General features: G+C 38.7%; 1 protein-coding gene across 1 annotated transcript in view; it reads left to right on the top strand.

The window, feature by feature from the left end:
• LOC139457425 (ankyrin repeat domain-containing protein 17-like) overlaps positions 1-23,488 on the top strand; it is a 114,688-nt gene that overhangs the window by 51,738 nt on the left and 39,462 nt on the right. The window contains exons 9-10 of the mRNA XM_071238825.1: positions 21,775-21,971; positions 22,331-22,390. Coding sequence (XP_071094926.1) covers positions 21,775-21,971; positions 22,331-22,390 — 257 coding nt within the window. The remainder of the gene's footprint in view (positions 1-21,774; positions 21,972-22,330; positions 22,391-23,488) is intronic.

The raw sequence follows: 23,488 nt of genomic DNA on the forward strand, positions 1-23,488 counted from the left end.
CACTTTATATTTATTACAAAAACAAAAATATTTTTTGATGTATTGACATTTTTGATGTATTAACATCAGACATCATCCAGAGGCAAGGGAATTTTCTGACTATACAATTCTAGTTTCCACCCTTTCCAAACTACGCTGGAACTTCCGAGTTTTGGCTAGCCTAACGAATCTGTGCAAAGTTCACTCAAAACTGCGTAACAAAATCGACATCTGATTCCTTAACAACACGGCAACTTGGATGTTTCAGTCGATTGCAGGATTTGCAAAGCATGTGTGCCGTCAACTGGACGTCGACAAATATTTTTTCCAAATCTTTTCATGCACAAGATATGAGGGATGAAATCTGACACATAATACATAACTCGTGATAGAACTGATGACACTATAATTAAGCCACGAAATTCTAGCCTAGTTCGACAAGAGTGAGAGTTGGACATTATAGTCAGTAGTCCTCCCTTGCCTGCAGAAGGTGACATTTGATTGCTTCCAATATATTGTGTAAACTGCATACTTAGACGAGTTACTTTGATGATCATAAGGTCAAAGTAGATCCTACTACATGAAGAGATTAAGGAGTCTCTTAAGGAATTCATTTCAGTCAATCTGTGTAAAATCCAGTCTCATTTTTCAGGCAATATGCATATTGATTGAAACTTCCAGTTATTATTAAACATATTTATTGTCCAAAAAGACAAAGGGATTGGGCACAAGTGTAGCACTTAATACCGCCTTCTCCCTATATACAGTTATACATAATATTGCATAATGAAAATGAACAATTTACAGTTGAGGCTTCACATTGTGGAAACATATTGCGCAATATATATACAGTGCTCATATGAAGGATATGTACAATGTGCTGGAAAGTGAAGACAGTGTGCATCTCATACATATCCTAATATTATACATTTGAGTGTTGTATATAGATTTAACAATATTAATGATTAACAGTTTGGAAACAATAATATGCTAGCTACTGAATCTGTTACCCGTTTCTATAAATTTGTGTACAGACAAGAATATTTTTGTATTCAGGAAAACATCTAAGTTTGGATCACCAAAAAGAATACTATGTAGAGTTTTTTGTCCTCTAAGATTATCGATAGCTGTCAGTAATGTCTCCCTAAAATCATCATATAAGGTACATTTGAAGAAGAAGTGGAATGAATTTTCACAAGGGAGCTCCACATTTACAGGAAATAGAATCAGATAAATTAACACAAAACAGGTCGGAATTTAGTGTGCTACAATTGTGTCTCAATCTAGTGTGCAATATGTTTGTAGATCTCTTACTGCAGTTATAGTGCATAGGTGGTGATGTAGGCTGCTCAGATGCGACAGCTTTAAAATAAGATATTGAGGGACTATCCCTGATTCCTGATGATAGATTATTCCATTGGCCTAACGTATCTATAATATAAGTCTTTTTAAACGTAGTTGTCCGTGCAAATGGAACTACAAAATCATGGCGGTTTCTGAGATTATAACTGACGTTCTGTGGCACAGCTGGTGGTATAAGATGAGTTACATATGAAGGACATTGCTTATTTACTGATTTATACATAGTTACAAGTTTGTTGACGTTTCTTCTATACGCTAAAGGCTGCCATCCAGTCAACATGTTTATTGCCTGAGTGAATATGTCAATATACAATAGACTGACATTTTTAGTCAATATACATATTACCTGATTATCGACATTGACTGCTACAAATACATACAGTAATAAGGCACACACACAAGAACTGTACCTACAATAAAATACAGATGTATCCATATGTCAAAAATTGTCATATCCATATCATGTATTTTTCACTTATAAGAGCCATAAACAGAGTATCTATACAGACATATGTGTTTATCAACAATACCAGAAGCATATAATCATACAGTTTATCATACTTCTGTCAGGCTCGCTGACTTGGTTGATGCATGTCATCGCTCCCAATTGCGTGGATCGATGCTCATGATATTAATCACTGCATTGTCTGGTTCAGACTTGATTATTTACAGACCGCCGTCATATAGCTGGAATATTGCTGAGTGCGGCGTTAAACAACAAACCAACCAAATCATACTTCTGACCAAGGGTTCTGACCAGCCACTGCGTAGTCAAATCACGTCCCAGTGTTTGGAGCCACGATCCAGAAAAGCACTTAGTGTTGGGGCGTGATCAATGTGTTATCAATGGATCACTAAACATCAGTGATGACACCTGCTCTGCCGAAAGCAATTACCACTCACAGAAATGTATAGGACACCCAGTGTTTGCCAAAAGGGTAATTAGGTCCTGCTCTGCCGAAATCATCCGCCACTCACAGAAATTGATCAGAAATAAGAAAGTGTGTGTTTGTTGCAAACGTCGCATCCAGCAATACTCCTATCATACGACTGCGGCCTGTTAACAATCTGGTTTGGACCAGACAAACCAGGGAATTAAATTATAGGAAATGATCCACGTCGTCGGGGTATGACATCACTTTGTCAACCAAGTCACCAAGTATGATTACCTGATGACCAACCACACATATACAGATTGTGATATAGACGACAATCGCATCTTTACTGAAGGACATTGGACATCAACAAGCATGGACGCCAGTGATGGCGGCAGCATGAGCAGGGCATGGGGGCGTGGTAATGGATAGTTTTATGAATACAGGAGGTAATGTGTCACTTGTTGCCGATCACGGTTACATCATTCTTCACAATGGCTCACAAGGAGGACCATGTTCAGGATCAACAGACACAGGAGTGTTGATAGCAAAACGAAGAGACAACAGTGAAGTGTAAGACTTTCTCATATCATGGATGTCTATAGGTTACTTCTGTTGTACCGTCGTCCACATTTGGTATGACGTTAGGATATGAGTTTGAAATGTGTTTGGAAATTTTATTTCGAATGAAAATATGTTTCGGAATCATGTTTTGAGTAAATCCATATGGCCGAATGGTAAACATTACAATCTTCCTTATTTGTAACGATAACTGTTAGAAACACGTTTCTTTTAACTGCATTTAAAACATTAATAACAACGATCGAAAACTATTTAAAGTCAAAGGGAGACAATGAAATCGCCTTCCCCCATCATCAAATTCAGATTCAGTAAATCATCATTATCTTATAAATACTTTTCCCAGCAGTCGTTGGATTGGTTTTCGATATATGAAGAAGAGGAGAGATAAATGTTTTATGCACTTTGTCAATGAAGGATCGGTCCCTGTCATATATGACCCCATTCTTCACCATTCATCAATTTGGCAGACATGTGATATTGATCCTTAGCTTGATTTCAGTTTCTGATGACGGATGTTAGTGGATGTGTGTGGACAGTTGTGTTTGTTTTTATGTAAACAGTCTCTGCATCAAGCGCTCCTTTACAAACACGTCGAGATGATACTGCTGTGTCTCGGTCAATGTACCAACATGCTCCTCACATTCACTGTTCCCCCCCCCCCCCCCCCCCCCCCCCCCCCATCATGTGTAGCAATTAACATGAGACCTTATGCCATAATGGACATCTATCACTGTCAAGAACGCTGGCCTCAAGCTGTTCCAAATTAGAAGTTATTAAAAAAGGTGCCTGTTTGAGTATTGAATACAACTTTGAAACATGAACATGTCATCTATCGACACGAATCTTTTAGGTGAAGATGAATTCTTTATGTCTGTTGGACTCAATACAGTTCATTCAAATTCAAATTTCCGAATTTAAGTACATGGCCTCTTGTTTTAAATTATTCAGAAACTGGACTCTAGTATAATTAGCGATTGAGGATAATACTTCTGTTAAAGTCTTTTGCAAGGATTTATTTCTGACAGTCATGCTTGTGTGAACATTATCCTTGGAACTATAATTAGATATATTCCTGTGTGGGAACAGCACCCCATAAATTAGTGTCTGCGCTCATAAGAGTACATAGGACACGTACTGAAACAAATGTTTGGTGAAAACATTTAAAAAGAAAACAATTAAACTGTCACAAGACGTAAATGACGAGGTGGAGTTGTTTATCGTACAATAAAATTCTGCAGGTGAAACAAGTGTGGTTTATTCTCTCTGTATACTTTCTTGTGCGATTTCTTATTTCTTATATGAGATTTCAACATTATGTACAGCCCCTTTAAGGATGATGATAAAATGTATAAGCTTTAAACATATCTAGCCGTATTTAAGTAATGATGACTCCCTGAAGAGAATCCGACCTCGACAATGTCGGACAAGTCCATTTTATGCACAGGTATATATTCCCCCACGTCCGATTGTCATATTTCTCCCGCTTTTGGATGCGATCGTTCGGCCATCGCGTTTATCTGACTTGCCCAGCTATGGGGAACCAACTCACTAGACAGTTTCCTCTCAAAAATAACGTCGTCCAATATACGACGTCAAGCTGCGAGCGCATGTTCGAATCTCGAGAAAGGGCGAGAAATAAGCCACGCTTCGTTCTTCATTGTTTTTTGAGATTTATCTCGTAACTATTTTATGTAACACAATAACAACTTGTGTTCATGTCGTGTATTTTTTGGCGGCACGTGATATTTCTGTAATATCAGTTGACACATTTTGCTGTTAAACAATATCAGGTGCGCACCCATACCAAATTTCAATATTTCAAAAAGAACAAAGTAGGGATCGAAAATATTGCTGGTTAGTCAAGCTGCTTCATCATGCTATAGTCATCAATAATTATGTTTAGAAACAAAGGTGTTACAAATGAGAAAGTAAGAAAATAAAGATGCAAAGTAAATTTGAACATCAACATTAGAGGCCATGTGACATTTTGTTTCAATCCATTTGAAAATGAGGATATAGACCTACTGTGTTTTGAAATTTTATATTGTCCCAATGTAGTGTAGATACCACTTATTTTAATTTGGAACCGAGTGCTTAATATATGTGAAAGTGGTTTCCATAGCCAAAAGGAAACCACTTTTTATCCAATCAGAATCAAGCGTTTAGCAATGTCATGGTAGAATTTCAAATAATGACTGTTCATTATTGTGGTCTGAGTATACATGTGATAGTGTTGGTCGCGGAGAGGAGGTTGATGGTGACCAGCCGATCACACAATCACAAAATCAAATAATCACAATCCCTGACATTAAACAAATATAATGTAACATCTATTTTTTTCTGCCACATTTCACACTGGAAACGTTTTTACATAAGTGCATCAACGCCAGAGAGTGACCAGTCTCGACCGATTTCATTGGCCATCAAAGATAAAACAGTAGTGAAAATTATAAAAATGGATCATTGGAGATCAATGATGACACCTGGTTTTCTCAAAAAGGGTAAGCCCACGAGTTCCGCCCGCCACTCACACCTGTGGCAACAGAAAACCTGTTCATGGTGGCATATGATCCTGTGTATTGTATTGGGTCACAAACCAGGAAATGGCAAGAGGAGTTGGTCGATGAAGTGGGTGGGTGACCAATTTGACCAGCTGGACTGAAAGTTTCTTGGGCTTCGGTTCTGTCCAACAAAACGTCGATATAGTGTCTGCTTTGTTCACAATATGCCTAAGAATCACAAATTAGGCACAAGTTATGCAGCATTGTTTGCAGAGAGTAGGTGGATGGAGGATTAGTTTGACTAACGTGGTGAGTTTTTCTAGGGTTTCGTCAGATCCTGCATAATACTGAAACACAGTTTAAATGTGGTTTCTTTTTCTTAGACAAGTGACTTCCTTCGAAGAGTCCCTGTTCACCCAGCAGTGAATGGGTGCCCTGTATAATGAGATGGTCGTGTGTCCATAAACCTTCAAGCTTCTCTTGTGTTAACCCCCAGGAAGCTGAGAATTATGATCGATTGCACATTAATTATTATTCATTGTTGCTTTGTTTTTTAGATCAGTCGAGACTAGATGCTTTATTATAAAAGACATAGGGAGCACAAAAATCAGATGGCCACTGCTGCTGAGAAAGCGAGACCAAACATGACTGTGGTGTAATCATGCATATGTGACTGAAAACCATGCCTCATAAGGCTGCTTGGTTTGTGTAGAAGTTGTCAGTAGCTGAGAATGATAATCTACTGCACTTTCATTTATTATGTTTCTTTTCTTTTAAATCAATTGAGAAAATATTTTTTTTTACGGATGTCCCTTAATGCTTTTAAAACGAGACAGAACATGACCTCTGTGTCACATGAACAGGCACATATTACATCAGCGGTGAATATTTCCTGTGCATGGACGAGTGGGAAACATTACAATATGCAGTACTTCTATGTATATTTTTTTAGATTGTTCATGGCCTTTTTTTTACCCCATACCGTCCACTTGGCTTGATGATGGCACGTGGTCCTGTGCACGGCGCCGTATGCATGAGTGGTTATTGAGTTATCAAAAAAAATTAAATTCAAATAGTCTCTAAATAGCAAAAGGCACCATTTGACAACCTTGTTTTGGGGTGATCAAGGTGTCATGAAAGATTACATTTTAGTTTCAGAGATATGGTCTGGACAAACATACACATATGAACAGTGTGCAAGTCAAACCATGTTGCCAAATGAAGGGTAAAATATAAAAAAATATGAAAATCCTTAAATAACACCAGTCGACAACCTTGTCTTTATGTGTGCAAAGTCTCATGAAATAATACCTAATCATTATCGAGATATGATTCGGAAAAAACACACCAGTGTGAACAGAGTCAAAGTCAAACTTGTTGCCATGGAAAATATTCCTAAAAAGCAACAGGCACCACTTCAGTCCCTGATTAATACATGTACCAAGTTATGATGTTTTAAGTTTTGCTTCGGAAGCGACACCTACCTATTTTCAGCTAATACGTCCAGGTTGTTTCCATGGAAATTCTGCAAACTGCCTAAATAGCAAAAGGCGCCACTTCAGCCCCTGTTTAATAAATGTATCATATTTGGAAGAAAAATATTTCACGGTTTTCAGGTTATGATCCGGACGGCTGGAGGGACGGACAGACAGAAAGACCAGACGATGAACCCCCCCCCCCCCCCCCCCCCCCCCCCCCCCCCCCCCCCCCCCCCCCGTATAAGGCCGTATAAGGCCAATACAAACGAAAACATGATTGACCTATTCTTGGAATAGTTCACATAAGGTGATATTAGATGGATGGAACAGGAGATTGTTGACATAGTGCCGCTTCTGCTGATGACGTGGTGAATGCGGTCAACGAAACGTAATATAGAAACAACCGAATGATTATAGCTTATATTTGAACAGCACTGATCCATGTGAAAGATCTTTCCGTCAGTAAAACGTGGTATTTCGGGGGCAGAATAGGGCCCCACTTATAGTACTTATAGACCTGCATCACTTCGAGCTTTCCTCTAACATGAAGCTGACACACCGTGATATAACTGGAATAATGTTATCAGCCACGTTAACCATAACTCACGCACTCACTCACAAGTAATGATAATGTCACATCCAGGCGGGCGAAAAGTACGTTTCAACAAGCGTTAGCATCTTGCAACACTATATTTTAACAAGTAATTCATGGAAATGCAATGATTTATCATTTTTGTTTCATCAAAGCTGACACCTTCATCGAGAATACATCACGAATGCAACCCTACTTTGAAAATGTTCAGTTAAATGAAAAGATAATGTTAGGAAATATTTCCAAGGATCAACACGCATGAAAACAAATGACGCACAGGTCACAATTTTGTGCAAACCAAAAATTAGCCTCCAACTACATGAGAAAATATGATCTCATTTCAGAGGCCATATCATGCAAGTCGTATAGTTGGACAAGGTTATTGACTCCAATTGTCCAACTGTATGAAACAGCTGCTCACTGTGATGTGAATTACACAGGCCTATTATATATAAACAGTTTATTACAATTACCTGAACTGAGGATTGTCTGTCTGATTGTCTGGTCGAGCGTCTGCCCGCACAGCGGAAGCCCTGGGGTTCGATTTCCGACTGCATCATAACAGACGATGTTGAAAGATGGTACTTATTGATGGTATCTCAGTGGACCATTCTTCTCAGAGGGCCTGTGCCAACTGATCCTTGTTATATGGGCGACCTAGTCGTGCTCTAACCCAATACTTCTTTCGGATAGCGGGGCCTAAGCCCTAGGTTGGTCTAGTCTTCCTTAGCCTTTTGATATTAGTGGTGTCAGTGTGTAACTTAACTCTACAATATACACTATTTGACATATAAAATGTGTCGAAAATATATCACCAGCAGGAATAGCCATTACATGAAAAGCTGCTAAGATGAAGACGTTGACAAAGAAATAGTTGACGTATTAACTTCGGCCAACAGTTTAAAATGAATGTTTCGACAGGTGTCATCTATTCAAGAGCAACCTCAAATCATACAAATCTAGTCGTGTAGAATGCGACTCACCTGGTCAACGCCAGAGATATCGAGTCTCAAATATTTGGCGACACACTGATCCAGTAAATCATAACTATCATTTTGTTAATCACTGATTTTTTCTTACCATTTGACTGATGCTTTCTGATTATGTTCAAGACTAGAAATAGATACTGTAATAATCTATTCATGAGTACTTCGTTGTCGTTCTTCACGACTTGACACAGGACGTCACCTTGGGACATCACCTGGCGCAGTCCTATCAGCCAGTGGAAGTATCTGGACATTTTTTGTCAGCTGTGGTGAAATCAGTCTCTGCATCCTGTGCTTCTCTAAGATTTCTTCAGGATGAAGTGTCTCGGTGACTGTGGGAACATGCTTCTGATAGTAGCAGCTTATTCTGTTATTACATCGTCAACATGCTTGAATATTCCATGCCGCTTTTTTGAAAGGGACACAACGATTCGAAATTATGTCACTATTGGGAACATTGGCTTTAAGTTGTGCCAAGTCAAATGTATTGAACAAGGTGGCTGTTTGAGTTTTGAATACGATTTGGAACATTTAACCTGCCACCTACTGAGTGCTGAATCAAAGAATTTTGAGGAGAATGCAAGATACATACTTCGACTTAAGAATCTAACTGACGTAAGTGTATCACATGGTGTGTTAATTTAACAAGAAACCCTTACTAATCTGCATCATACAATAGTATGATAAAATCAATTACATTAATGCTTCTTACCACAGAATATCATTTTCTTTTCAGAAACAGAATTTATTTGAAAGCTACGTTTTAACAGTTATGTTTATAAACGTATACACATAAACAAACATATGAGCATCATCCACATTACGTATGCAGACATGTAAGTACAAAACCAACAATATACACACAGACGCACAAACATCAACAATAACCACAATAAATATACAGATGTTTCCATATTGCAAACATGTCCATACTATCTCTTTACAGACATCACACCTAAAAGCCATACCCAAAGTAACTATACATACTCTTGTGCCAGCAACCCATCCCTGCTGTAAAAGGCGACTTTGCTATTAGCAAGAGGCGACTAACGGGATCGGGTCGTCAGGCTCACTGACTTGGTTGATGCATGTCACCATATCCAAAATGGGTAGATCGATGCTCATGAAGTCAATCACTGGGTGGTCTGGTCCAGACTCGATTATTTATTATAGACCACTGTCATATAGCTGGAATATTGCTGAGTGCGGCGTTAAACAACAAACAAAACCTGTTTCATATAGAACACACATACATTATAATCATATACTTTTTCTTACTTCTGACTAAAGGTTCCAACTGGCCCTTGTGTAGCCAAGTCTTGCAGTGTCACGTCTCGATGTTTGAAGGCTCGATCTGAAAAAACGGTTTGTGTTACAGGTAATTGCATCATTTTGATGAGAATGATTGAGGCAGATGCTCCTCAAAATAAAGAATGCATCAAATAAGAAATCACATGCCAAAACAGTTTCTAAATTTCAATGAAAAGTTTCCCGAAAGAAAACTATTGTCCACAGAAACTGTTTTAGTACACTCGTCTCTTTTATGTCAAAACAGATTCCATGGGTCGTAAAAAGCAATGATCAATAAAATTGAAATGATTGATAACTGAAAAATTGTGATGACACCCGGTGTTCGTCAAAAGGGAAAAAGCTCTACTGGTAGCAACCGCCTCTCACACAATTTTTCAGAAAAAAGTTAGAGTTTGTTTGTTGAACTCCGCATCAAGGAGTTTCCTGCCACACAAAGGCGGCCTGTAACACATCGGTTCTGGACCTGACAATCATGTGATCAGTATCATGAAAACTTATTCAAGTCGTCGGGGGTCGATTCCACGCTGTCAACCAAATCATCTAATCACCAACCACACAGACAAATTGTGATATAAACAACAATCAAACGCTGGCTATTTTGTTTAGATATTTATATCAACTTTCCAATATATACAGGTGGGAAGAAGTTTTCTCCTGAAAGATACATACAAGACAAACCATGTGACCAGGAGGGCTGGTCAATGGACAACCAACTTCACGATGCATGCTGGAAGGGGAACCTGAACATGGTGAGACGTATCTTTGTCTGAAGGACAGCTGGATGTCAACTGCAAGGACAGGCGGGAAAGGACACCGGTGATGGCGGCAGCATGCGCAGGACATAAGGACGTCGTAAAACTTCTCATAAATGCAGGAAGTAATGTGTCACTTGTTGAAGATCATGGTTACAACATTCTTCACATAGCCACTTGTATAGGACATGTGGCGATGGTAAAGTATATCTTATCACAGAATATCGTTGACATCAACAGTAGGACGAAGTGCAACAAAGAACATTCTGAACATTAACGCCAAGACCAAACAAGGAGACACAGCAGCATTGATTGTGGAACGAAGAAAGAACAGTGAAGTGCATAACTTTCTCGTGTCGCATGGTGGTCTATAGGTGCCTTCATTTGTACGATTATCCATGTTTGGTATGATGTAAATGTGTGTGAATAGTTTGAAATGTGTTTCCAATTTCCTTTTGGATAGAAAATTTGTACCAGATTAAACTGTTCTGTCAGTCTCATATTCATCGTTAACTTGCTGTTGTATATATATATATTATAGAAACATACCATGTGAAGCATAATGTTATTATAATAATGGAAATAAATACTCACTTAACTTCAAATGTCCATCTTGTAAATCCTGCTGGGGTCCATGCAGGTAGCAAAGGTACTGTAAGTCCCCATGGTCCCCAAATGGGTGGTCTGCCTTCAGTTGCTGACTATCTATAGCCCGTTTTTATATTGTGTCGTGTGTTATAATTCAATATTTTTATTGTTCTAAAACTAGTTTTACAATTAGAATCTGTGATATTTTGCTAGTTGTTATACTGTCCTGCGACGACAGGTCTTAAGATATTATATAAATGCATAACTTGCTCAAGTCACGATATGGTTGAAACAATGCCAATGTGACTTTAAATATTAACTCACTCATTCACTCAAATGTCCATCTACTTTTCTCAGTCAGAACTGACTGACACAGATATGATCATAAAGGAACATATAAGGTCATCTGTGACATTGATCCAGTCTATGGAAAGAGAAGGGCATCTGTACATTCTTCAATTGTTTTTAACTCAGGAAGATGGTTCCCAATTATTAGGCCAAATGACTAGTGACCTTTAAATGATGTCTAATTAGGAGATCAACCTACTGTGCTTTTAAATTTGATGTAGTCCCACTGTAGAATAGATATCTCATATTTTAATTTGGAACCGACTGATATGCACAGAGATGTGCACGTGTACAATTTTGTGAAAAATAAGTCGCAACACAACACAACAAGAAGAGATAACTTTTAAGCATTTGATTAATGAAGGCAAATAAATTAAAGAATAATTAAACTGTAACATCATTTCTACAAAAACGGTTGCGAAGTCGTAAACCATAATTAATGTATAAGATAGTATATAGTATCTTTTGTTGCTCGTTAGATATTTTATCAAAACGGAGGAGCTTGATTAGTGTATTGATGTTTTTTGGTAAGCCTTGGAAATATTTTGTTCTGAGCGATTCATAACATAAACAGATAAGCATAAAATGGTATTCGTTTTCAATAAATGTGGGGTAAAAAGGACAAAAACGCATATTTTTTGAAACAGGAAACACAACCCGTATTACATACTAAATTATTCAAACCTAATCTAAAACGTGTAAAACACACTCTAAGGGCAGGCTCGATGGGACCTCCAGAATTGTGAAATGTAGACACCAAAGGCTTGGGCTGCATCCAGATTGCTTGACAAAAAAGGGAATGTAACAACTGGAAAATTGAAGTCACACCCTTGCCCTTCGGAAAATAGTTTGTTTGTCTCAATGTTTATGCTAAGATCTAACAGATGACGCAGTTTGACTTGGTTCACCACGTTCTTGACACGGCCTGATGATAATCATTTAAGGAATGATATATATCATTCAGTAAATCATTATTATCATTCTGTTTTTATAGTGATTTGTTCTTTTCATTTGATTGATGTGTTATCTGACATTTCATTGCTAGTTTTAAGACGACAGATAAATACTTTACAGGTATGGTCTGTAGAGAATCAGTTCATGTCTTATACAGTGTCATTCTTCATGATTTGGTGACACCCGATACTTTATTAACAGCCCTTCTGTTGAAGCCGCCATTGCAACAGTTGATTGTGGTCCATTGTATCTTAAAGGTCACAATCACCTATTGTTTTGACAAGTAACCATTGTAATTATCTGGTTTAAAATCAGGTTATTTGCTTCGATGAGGAAACTGCTTCAGGACACTACTACCTATTATTTGTCTAATCAACTTTTGGGCTTCCAATCTGTTTCACTTTATATTTATTACAAAAACAAAAATATTTTTTATGTATTGACATCAGACATCTTCACGAGTCAAGGGAGTTTTCTGACTATACAATTCTAGTTTCCACCCTTTCCAAACTATGCTGGAACTTCCGAGTTTTGGCTAGCCTAACGAATCTGCGCACTCAAAACTGTGTAACAAAAACGACATCCGATTCCTTAACGACACGGCAACTTGCGTCGATGTTTCAGTCGATTGCAGGATTTGCAAAGCATGTGTGCCGTCAATTGGCCGTCGACAAATATCTTTTCCAAATATTTTCATGCACGAGATATGAAGGATTGAATCTGACACATAATACATAACTCGTAATAGCAACTGATGACGCTATAATTAAGCCACGAAATTCTAGCCTAGTTCGACAAGAGTGAGAGTTGGACATTATAGTCAGTAGTCCTCCCTTGCCTGCAGAAGGTGACATTTGATTGCTTCCAATATATTGTGTGAACTGCATACTTAGACGAGTTCCTTTGATGATCATAAGGTCAAAGTAGATCCTACTACATGAAGAGATTAAGGAGTCTCTTGAGGAATTCATTTCAGTCAATCTGTGTAAAATCAAGTCTCATTTTTCAGGTAATATGCATATTGATTGAAACTTCCAGTCAAAATGTGTATTGCCTGAGTGAATATATCAATATACAAAATGACTGACATTTTTAGTCAATATACATATTACCTGATTATCGACATTGACTGTGACAAATATATACATATAAGCTCATGTAATCAGGCACAAACACAAAGACTGTTTCTACAATAAAATAGATATGTATCCATATGTCAAAAGTTGTCATATCCATATCATGTATTTTCACTTATAAGAGCCATACACAGAGTATCTCTATACGGACATATGCGTTTATCAACAATACCAGAAGCATATAATCATGCAGTTTTTCATACTTCTGTCAGGCTCGCTGACTTGGTTGATGCTTGTCATCGCTCCCAATTGCGTGGATCGATGCTCATGATATTAATCACTGCATTGTCTGGTCCAGACTTGATTATTTACAGTCCGCCGTCATATAGCTGGAATATTACTGAGTGCCGCGTTAAACAACAAACCAACCAAATCATACTTCTGACCAAGGGCTCTGACTAACCATTGCCTAGTCAAATCATGTCCCAATGTTTGGAGTCACGATCCAGAAAAGCACTTTGTGTTACAGCCTCATCATTCACAAAAGTTATGTTAGTCAACTCGTCTCGATATTTTGCCGTAACATATTTCATGGGGCGTGATAAATGTGATATCAATGGATCACAATGATGATCCGGGTAGAATAGGTCTTCAGCAACCCATGCTTGCCGTAAAAGGTGACTATGCTTGTCGTAAAAGCTGACTAACGGGATCGGGTGGTCAGGCTCGCTGTCTTGGTTGATGCAGGTCATCGACCCCAATTGCGTGGATCGATGCTCATGATATTAATCACTGGATTGTCTGGTCCAGACTCGATTATTTACAGATCGCCATCATATAGCTCGAATATTGCAACAACAAACCAACCAACCAATTGATCACTAAACATCAGTGATGACACCCTGTGTTCGCCAAAGGGTAAGTAGTGTGTGTTTGTTGCCTCACGTCGCATCCAGCAATACTCATATCATACGACGACGGGCTGTAAACAATCTGGTCTGGACCAGACAATCCAGTGATTAGAATTATAGGAAATGATCCACGTCGTCGGGGTATGACCACCTGATGACCAACCACACATACAGATTGTGATATAGACGACAATCAAAATCTGGTTATCTATTTTAGATATTGGTATAAAATTTGCAATATCTTGGATGGAAAGAAGTTTTCTCATGATAATTACATAGAGTATAACGCCTACGACAAGGGGGGGGGGGGGGGGGGGGGCAGGTCAGTAGACAACCAGCATCACGAGGCCTACAATGAAATGGACTTTAACACGATGAGACGCATCTTTTCACAATTGCGTGGGTCGATGCTCATGATATTAATCACTGGATCGTCTGGTCCAGACTCGATTATTTACAGACCGCCATCATATTGCCGAATATTGCTGCGTAAAACAACAAACCAAGCAACCAATTGATCACTTAACATCAGTCATGACACCCTGTGTTCGCCAAAAGGGTAACTTGAACACGATGAGACGCATCTTTTCTGAAGGACATTGAACAGGCATGGACGCCAGTGATGGCGGCAGCATGAGCAGGGCATGGGGGCGTGGTAATGAATAGTTTTATGAATACAGGAGGTAATGTGTCACTTGTTGCCGATCACGGTTACATCATTCTTCACAATGGCTCACAAGGAGGACCCTGATCAGGATCAACAGACACAGGAGTGTTGATAGCAAAACGAAGAGACAACAGTGAAGTGTAAGACTTTCTCATATCATGGATGTCTATAGGTTACTTCTGTTGTACCGTCGTCCACATTTGGTATGACGTCAGGATATGAGTTTGAAATGTGTTTGGAAATTCTATTTCGAATGAAAATATGTTTCAGAATCATGTTTTGAGTAAATCCATATGGCAGAATGGTAAACATTACAATCTTCCTTATTTGTAACGATAACTGTTAGAAACACGTTTCTTTTAACTGCATTTAAAACATTAATAACAACGATCGAAAACTATTTAAAGTCAAAGGGAGACAATGAAATCGCCTTCCCCCATCATCAAATTCAGATTCAGTAAATCTTCATTATCTGATAAATACTTTTCCCAGCAGTCGTTGGATTGGTTTTCGATATATGCGGAGGAGAGATAAATGTTTTATGCACTTTGTCAATGAAGGATCGGTCCCTGTCATATATGACCCCATTCTTCACCATTCATCTATTTGGCAGACATGTGATATTGATCCTTAGCTTGGTTTCAGTTTCTGATGACAGTTGTTAGTGGATGTGTGTGGACAGTTGTCTTTGTTTTTATGTAAACAGTCTCTGGATCAAGTGCTCCTTTACAAACACGTCGAGATGATACTGCTGTGTCTCGGTCAATGTACCAACATGCTCCTCACATTCACCGTTTTTCCCCCCATGTGTAGCAATAAACATGAGACCTTATGCCATAATTGACATCTATCACTGTCAAGAACGCTGGACTCAAGCTGTTCCAAATTAGAAGTACTTAAAAAAGGTGCCTGTTTGAGTATTGAATACAACTTTGAAACATGAAGATGTCATCTATCGACACGAATCTTTTAGGTGAAGATGAATTCTTTATGTCTGTTGGACAAGTCCATTCTATGCACAGGTAGGTATTTCCCCACAACCGATTGTCATATTTCTACCGCTTTTGGATGCGATCGTTCGGCCATCGCGTTTGTCTGCCTTGCCCAGCTATGGGGAACAACTCACTAGACAGTTCTCTCTCAAAAATAACGTCGTCCAATATACGACGTCAAGCTGCGAGTTCATGTTCGAATCTCAAGAAAGGGCGAGGAATAAGCCACGCTTCGTTCTTCATTGTTCTTTACGATTTATCTCGTAGCTATTTTAGATAACACAATAACAACTTGTGTTCATGTCGTGTATTTTTTGGCGGCACGTGATATTTCTGTGATATCAGTTGACACATTTTGCTATTAAACAATATCAGGTGCGCACCCAGACGAGATTTCAACATTGCAAAAAGAACAAAGTAGGGATCGAAAATATTGCTGGTTAGTCAAGCTGCTTCATCGTGCTATAGTCATCAATAATTATGTTTAGAAACAAAGGTGTTACAAATGAGAAAGTAAGAAAATAAAGATGCAAAGTAAATTTAAACATCAACATTAGAGGCCATGTGACATATTGTTTCAATCCATTTGATGATTAGGACATAAACCTACTGTGTTTTGAAATTTGATATTGTCCCAATGTAGTGTAGATACCTCTAATTATAATTTGGAACCGAGCGCTTAATATATTTGAAAGTGGTTTCCAAAGCCAAAAGGAAACCACTTTTTATCCAATCAGAATCAAGCATTTAGCAATGTCATGGTAGAATTTCAAATAATCACATTTCACACTGGAAACGTTTTACATAAGTGCATCAACGCCACAGAGTGACCAGTCTCGACAGATTCCATTTGCCATCAAAGATAAAATAGTAGTGAAAATTATATAAATGGATCATTGGGGATCAATGACACCTGGTTTTCTCAAAAAGGGCAAGCCTACGAGTTCCGCCCGCCAATCTCACCTGTGGCAACAGAAAACCTGTTAATGGTGGCATATGATCCTGTGTATTGTATCGGGTCACAAACCTGGTTATCAAGCCAGGAAATGGCAAGAGGAGTTGGTCGATGAAGTGGGTGGGTGACCAATTTGACCAGCTGGACTGAAAGTTTCTTGGGCTTCAGTTCTGTCCAACAAAACGTCGATATAGTGTCTGCTTTGTTCACAATATGTCTAAGAATCACAAATTAGGCACAAGTGAGATGGTCGTGTGTCCATAAACCTTCAAGCTTCTCTTGTGTTAACCCCCAGGAAGCTGAGAATTATAATCGATTGCACATTCATTATTATTCATTTTTGCTTTGTTTTTTAGATCAGTCGAGACAGGATGCTTTATCATAAAAGACATAGGGAGCACAAAAATCAGATGGCCGCTGCTGCTGAGAAAGTGAGACCAAACATGACTGTTGTGTAATCATGCATATGTGACTGAAAACCATGCCTCATGGTTTTGTAGAAGTTGTCAGTAGCTGAGAACGATAATCTACTGCACTTTCATTTACTATGTTTCTTTTCTTTTAAATCAATTGAGAAAATATTTTTTACGGATGTCCCTTAATGCCTATAAAACGAGACAGAACATGACCTCTGTGTCACATGAACAGGCGCATATTACATCAGCGGTGAATATTTCCTGTGCATGGACGAGTGTGAAACATTACAATATGCAGTACTTCTATGTATATTTTTTTAGATTGTTCATGGCCTTTTTTTACCCCTTACCGTCCACTTGGCTTGATGATGGCACGTGGTAATGTGCACGGCGCCGTATACATGAGTGGTTATTGAGTTATCAAAAACATATAAATGCAAATAGTCTCTAAATAGCAAATGGCACCATTTGACAACCTTGTTTTTGTGTGGTCAAGGTGTCATGAAAGATTACCTTTTAGTTTCAGAGATATGGTCTGGACAAACATACACATATGAACAGTGTGCAAGTCAAACTATGTTGCCAAATGAAGGGTAAAACATAAAAAAATATGAAAATCCTTAAATAGCACCAGTTGACAACCTTGTCTTTATGTGTGCAAAGTCTCATGAAATAATATCTAATCATTATCGAGATATGATTCGGACAAACACACCAGTGTGAACAGAGTCAAAGTCAAACTTGTTGCCATGGAAAATATTCCTAAAAAGCAACAGGCACCACTTCAGTCCCTGATTAATACATGAACCAAGTTATGATGTTTTAAGTTTTGCTTCGGAAGCGACACCTACCTATTTTCAGCTAATACGTCCAGGTTGTTTCCATGGAAATTCTGCAAACTGCCTAAATAGCAAAATGCCACTTCAGCCCCTGTTTAATAAATGTATCATATTTGGGAGAAAAATATTTCATGGTTTTCAGGTTATGCTCCGGACGGCTGGAGGGACGGACAGACAAAAAGACCAGACGATGACCCCCCGTATAAGGCCGTATAAGGCCAATACAAACGAAAACACAGTTCACATAAGGTGATATCAGATGGACGGAACAGGAGATTGTTGACATGGTGCCGCTTCTGCTGATGACATGGTGAATGCGGTCAACGAAACGTAATATAGAAACAACCGAATAATTATAGCTTATACTTGAACAGCACTGATCCATGTAAAAGATCTTTCCGTCAGTAAAACGTGGGATTTCGGGGGCAGAATAGGGCCCCACTTATAGTACTTATAGACCTGCATCACTTCGAGCTTTCCTCTAGCATTAAGCTGACACACCGTGATATAACTGGAATAATGTTATCAGCCACGTTAACCATAACTCACGCACTCACTCACAAGTAATGATAATGTCACATCCAGGCGGGCGAAAAGTACGTTTCAACAAGCGTTAGCATCTTGCAACACTATATTTTAACAAGTAATTGATGGAAATGTAATGATTTATCATTTTTGTTTCATAAAAAGCTGACACCTTCATCGAGAATACATCACGAATGCAACCCTACTTTGAAAATGTTCAGTTAAATGAAAAGATAATGTTAGGAAATATTTCCAAGGATCAACACGCATGAAAACAAATGACGCACAGGTCACAATTTTGTGCAAACCAAAAATTAGCCTCCAACTACTTGAGAAAATATTATCTCATTTCAAGAGGCCATATCATGCAAGTCGTATAGTTGGACAAGGTTATTGACTCCAATCGTCCAACTGTATGAAACAGCTGCTGACTGGGATGCAAATCACCAAGGCCTATTGTATATAAACAGTTTATTACAATTACCTGAACTGAGGATTGTCTGTCTGACTGTCTGGTCGAGCGTCTGCCCGCAGAGCGGAAGCCCCGGGGTTTGATTCCCGACTGCATCATACCAGACGATGTTGAAAGATGGTACTTATTGATGGTATCTCAGTGGACCATTCTTCTCAGAAGGCCTGTGCCAACTGATCCTTGTTACATGGGCGACCTGGTCGTGCTCTAACCCAATACTTCTTTCGGGTAGCGGGGCCTAAGCCCTAGGTTGGTCTAGTCTTCCTTGGCCTTGTGATATTAGTGGTGTCAGTGTGTAACTTAACTCTACATTATACACTATTTGACATATAAAATGTATCGAAAATATATCACCAGCAGGAATAGCCATTACATGAAAAGCTGCTAAGATGAAGACGTTGACAAAGAAATAGTTGACGTATTATCTTCCGCCAACAGTTTAAAATGAATGTTTCGACAGGTGTCATCTATTCAAGAGCATCCTCAAATCATACGCTGTACTTATCACTGTGACTGGTAAAAAACATTTATCATTAACATGACAAGTAATTGGAACTGAGATTATCTGTTGTGGCATCCAAATCATTATTTTCATTTCAGATCTTCAATGCATATCCAAGGTTGAACCCTATTCGTCATTAGTTCTGTAGACTAGTCATGTAGAATGCGACTCACTTGGTCAACGCCAGAGATATCCAGTCTCAAATATTTGGCGACACACTGATCCAGAAAATCATAATTATCATTTTGTTAATCACTGATTTTTTCTTACCATTTGACTGATGCTTTCTGATTTTGTCCAAGACTAGAAATAGATACTGTATTAATCTATTCATGAGTACTTCATTTTGGTTCTTCACGACTTGACACAGGACGTCACCTTGGGACGTCACCTGGCGCAGTCCTATCAGCCAGTGGAAGTATCTGGACATTTTTTGTCAGCTGTGGTGAAATCAGTCTCTGCATCCTGTGCTTCTCTCAGATTTCTTCAGGATGAAGTGTCTCGGTGACTGTGGGAACATGCTTCTGATAGTAGCAGCTTATTCTGTTATTACATCGTCAACGTGCTTGAATATTCCATGCGCTTCTTTGAAAGGGACACAACGATTCGAAATTATGTCACTATTGGGAACATTGGCTTTAAGTTGTGCCAAGTCAAATGTATTGAACAAGGTGGCTGTTTGAGTTTTGAATACGATTTGGAACATTTAACCTGCCACCTACTGAGTGCTGAATCATAGAATTTTGAGGAGAATGCAAGACACATATTTCGTCTTAGGAATCTAACTGACGTAAGTGTATCACATGGTGTGTTAATTTAACAAGAAACCCTTAATAATCTGCATCATACAATAGTATGATAAAATCAATTACATGAATGCTTATTACAGAATATCATTTTCTTTTCAGAAATTTAGCTGAAAGCTACGTTATAACAGTAATGTTTATAAACGTATACACACACACAAACATATGAGCATCATCCACATTATGTATGCAGACATGTAAGTACAAAACCAACAATATATACACAGACGCACAAACATGAACAATAACCACAATAAATATACAGATGTTTCCATATTGCAAACATGTCCATACTATCTCTTTACAGACATCACACATAAAAGCCATACCCAAAGTAACTATACATACTCTTGTGCCAGCAACACATCCTTGCTGTAAAAGGCGACTATGCTTGTCGCAAGAGGCGACTAATGGGATCGGGTCGTCAGGCTCACTGACTTGGTTGATGCATGTCACCATATCCAAAATGGGTAGATCGATGCTCATGATGTCAGTCACTGGATGGTCTGGTCCAGACTCGATTATTTATAGACCGCCGTCATATAGCTGGAATATTGCTGAGTGCGGCGTGAAACAACAAACAAAACCCGTTGCATATAGAACACACATACATTATAATCATATACTTTTTCTTACTTCTGACTAAAGGTTCCAACTGGCCCTTGTGTAGCCAAGTCTTGCAGTGTCACGTCTCGATGTTTGAAGGCTCGATCTGGACAAACGGTTTGTGTTACAGGTAATTGCATCATTTTGATGAGAATGATTGAGGCAGATGCTCCTCAAAATAAAGAATACATCAAATAAGAAATCACATGCCAAAACAATTTCTAAATTTCAATGAAAAGTTTCCCGAAAGAAAACTATTGTCCACAGAAACTGTTTTAGTACACTCGTCTCTTTTATGTCAAAACAGATTCCATGGGTCGTAAAAAGCAAATATCAATAAAGTTGAAATGATGGATAACTGAAAAATTGTGATGACACCCGGCGTTCGTCAAAAGGGAAAAAGCTCTACTGGTAGCAACCGCCACTCACACAATTTTTCAGAAAAAAGTTAGTGTTTGTTTGTTGAACTCCGCATCAAGGAGTTTCCTGCCACACAAAGGCGGCCTGTAACACATCGGTTCTGGACCTGACAATCATGTGATCAGTATCATGAGAAATTAGTCATGTCGTCGGGGGTCGATTCCACGCTGTCAACCAAGTCATCTTATCATTAACCACACAGACAAATTGTGATATAAACAACAATCAAACGCTGGCTATTTTGTTCAGATATTTATATCAACTTTCCAATATATACAGGTGGAAAGCAGTTCTCTCCTGAAAGATACATACCAGATAAACCATGTGACCAGGAGGGCAGGTCAATGGACAACCAACTTCACGATGCATGCTTGGAGGGGAACCTGAACATGGTGAGACGTATCTTGTCTGGGGGGCAGCTGGATGTCAACAGCAGGGACAGGCGGGAAAGGACACCGGTGATGGCGGCAGCATGCGTAGGACATAAGGACGTCAATAAACTTCTCATAAATGCAGGAAGTAATGTGTCACTTGTTGAAGATCATGGTTACAACATTCTTCACATAGCCACTTGTATAGGACATGTGGCGATGGTCAAGTATATCTTTTCACATAATATCGTTGACATCAACAGTAGAACGAAGTGCAACAGGACATCTGTGATGATGGCAGCAAACAGGAGTTAGAGAAATGTGTTTGCCGTTCTTGTAAGTAAAGGAGCTGATGTGTCATTGAGAAATAAGCGTGGTAACAACATCCTACATTATACCTGTGCTGGGGGACAGATGGAGATGGTGAAATATGTCCTCTCACTGAACAAGGTACACATCAACAGAAGAGGACAACGCGGATGGACATCAGTGATGGTGGCAGCAAGACTGGGAAACAGAGAAATGTAAGACTTGCTTATAAGTAAAGGGTGTAATGTGTCACTGACGGCAAAGAAAGAAACCAACATCCTTCATGCGGCTTGCATTGGGGGACATTTGGAGATGGTTAAATACGTTGTCTCTCAGGATTTTGTAGACATCAATAGCAGACGTTGGAATGGGAAGACAACATTGATGCTCTCAGCACAGCGGGCACCTAGAGAAGTGTTTGACTTCATATTGAGAAGAGGAGGTAATATGTCAATGGTGACTTATAAAGACGAGAACATCCTTCACTTGGTCTGTACTAAGGGAACTCTAGACATGGTTAAGTATATCGTTTCAAAGAACATTCTGAACATTAACGCCAGGACCAAATAAGGAAACACAGCAGCGTCGATTGTGAAACGAAGAAAGAACAGTGAAGTGCATAACTTTCTCGTGTCGCATGGTGGTCTATAGGTGCCTTCATTTGTACGATTATCCATGTTTGGTATGATGTGTGTGAATAGTTTGAAATGTGTTTCCAATTTCCTTTTGGATAGAAAATTTGTACCAGATTAAACTGTTCTGTGAGTCTCATATTCATCGTTAACTTGCTGTTGTATATATATATTATAGAAACATACCATGTGAAGCATAATGTTATTATAATAATGGAAATAAATACTCACTTAACTTCAAATGTCCATCTTGTAAATCCTGCTGGGGTCCATGCAGGTAGCAAAGGTACTGTAAGTCCCCATGGGCCCCAGTATGGTGGTCTGCATTCAGTTGCTGACTATCTATAGCCCGTTTTTATATTGTGTCGTGTGTTATAATTTAATATTTTTATTGTTCTAAAACTAGTTTTACAATTAGAATGTGTGATATTTTGCTAGTTGTTATACTGTCCTGCGACGACAGGTCTTAAGATATTATATAAATGCATAACTTGCTCAAGTCACGATATGGTTGAAACAATGCCAATGTGACTTTAAATATTAACTCACTCATTCACTCAAATGTCCATCTACTTTTCTCAGTCAGAACTGACTGACACAGATATGATCATAAAGGAACATATAAGGTCATCTGTGACATTGATCCAGTCTATGGAAAGAGAAGGGCATCTCTACATTCTT

Source organism: Haliotis cracherodii, unplaced genomic scaffold (assembly GCF_022045235.1).
Source record: "Haliotis cracherodii isolate W230 unplaced genomic scaffold, xgHalCrac1.p SCAF_12, whole genome shotgun sequence".
NCBI lineage: Eukaryota > Metazoa > Mollusca > Gastropoda > Lepetellida > Haliotidae > Haliotis > Haliotis cracherodii.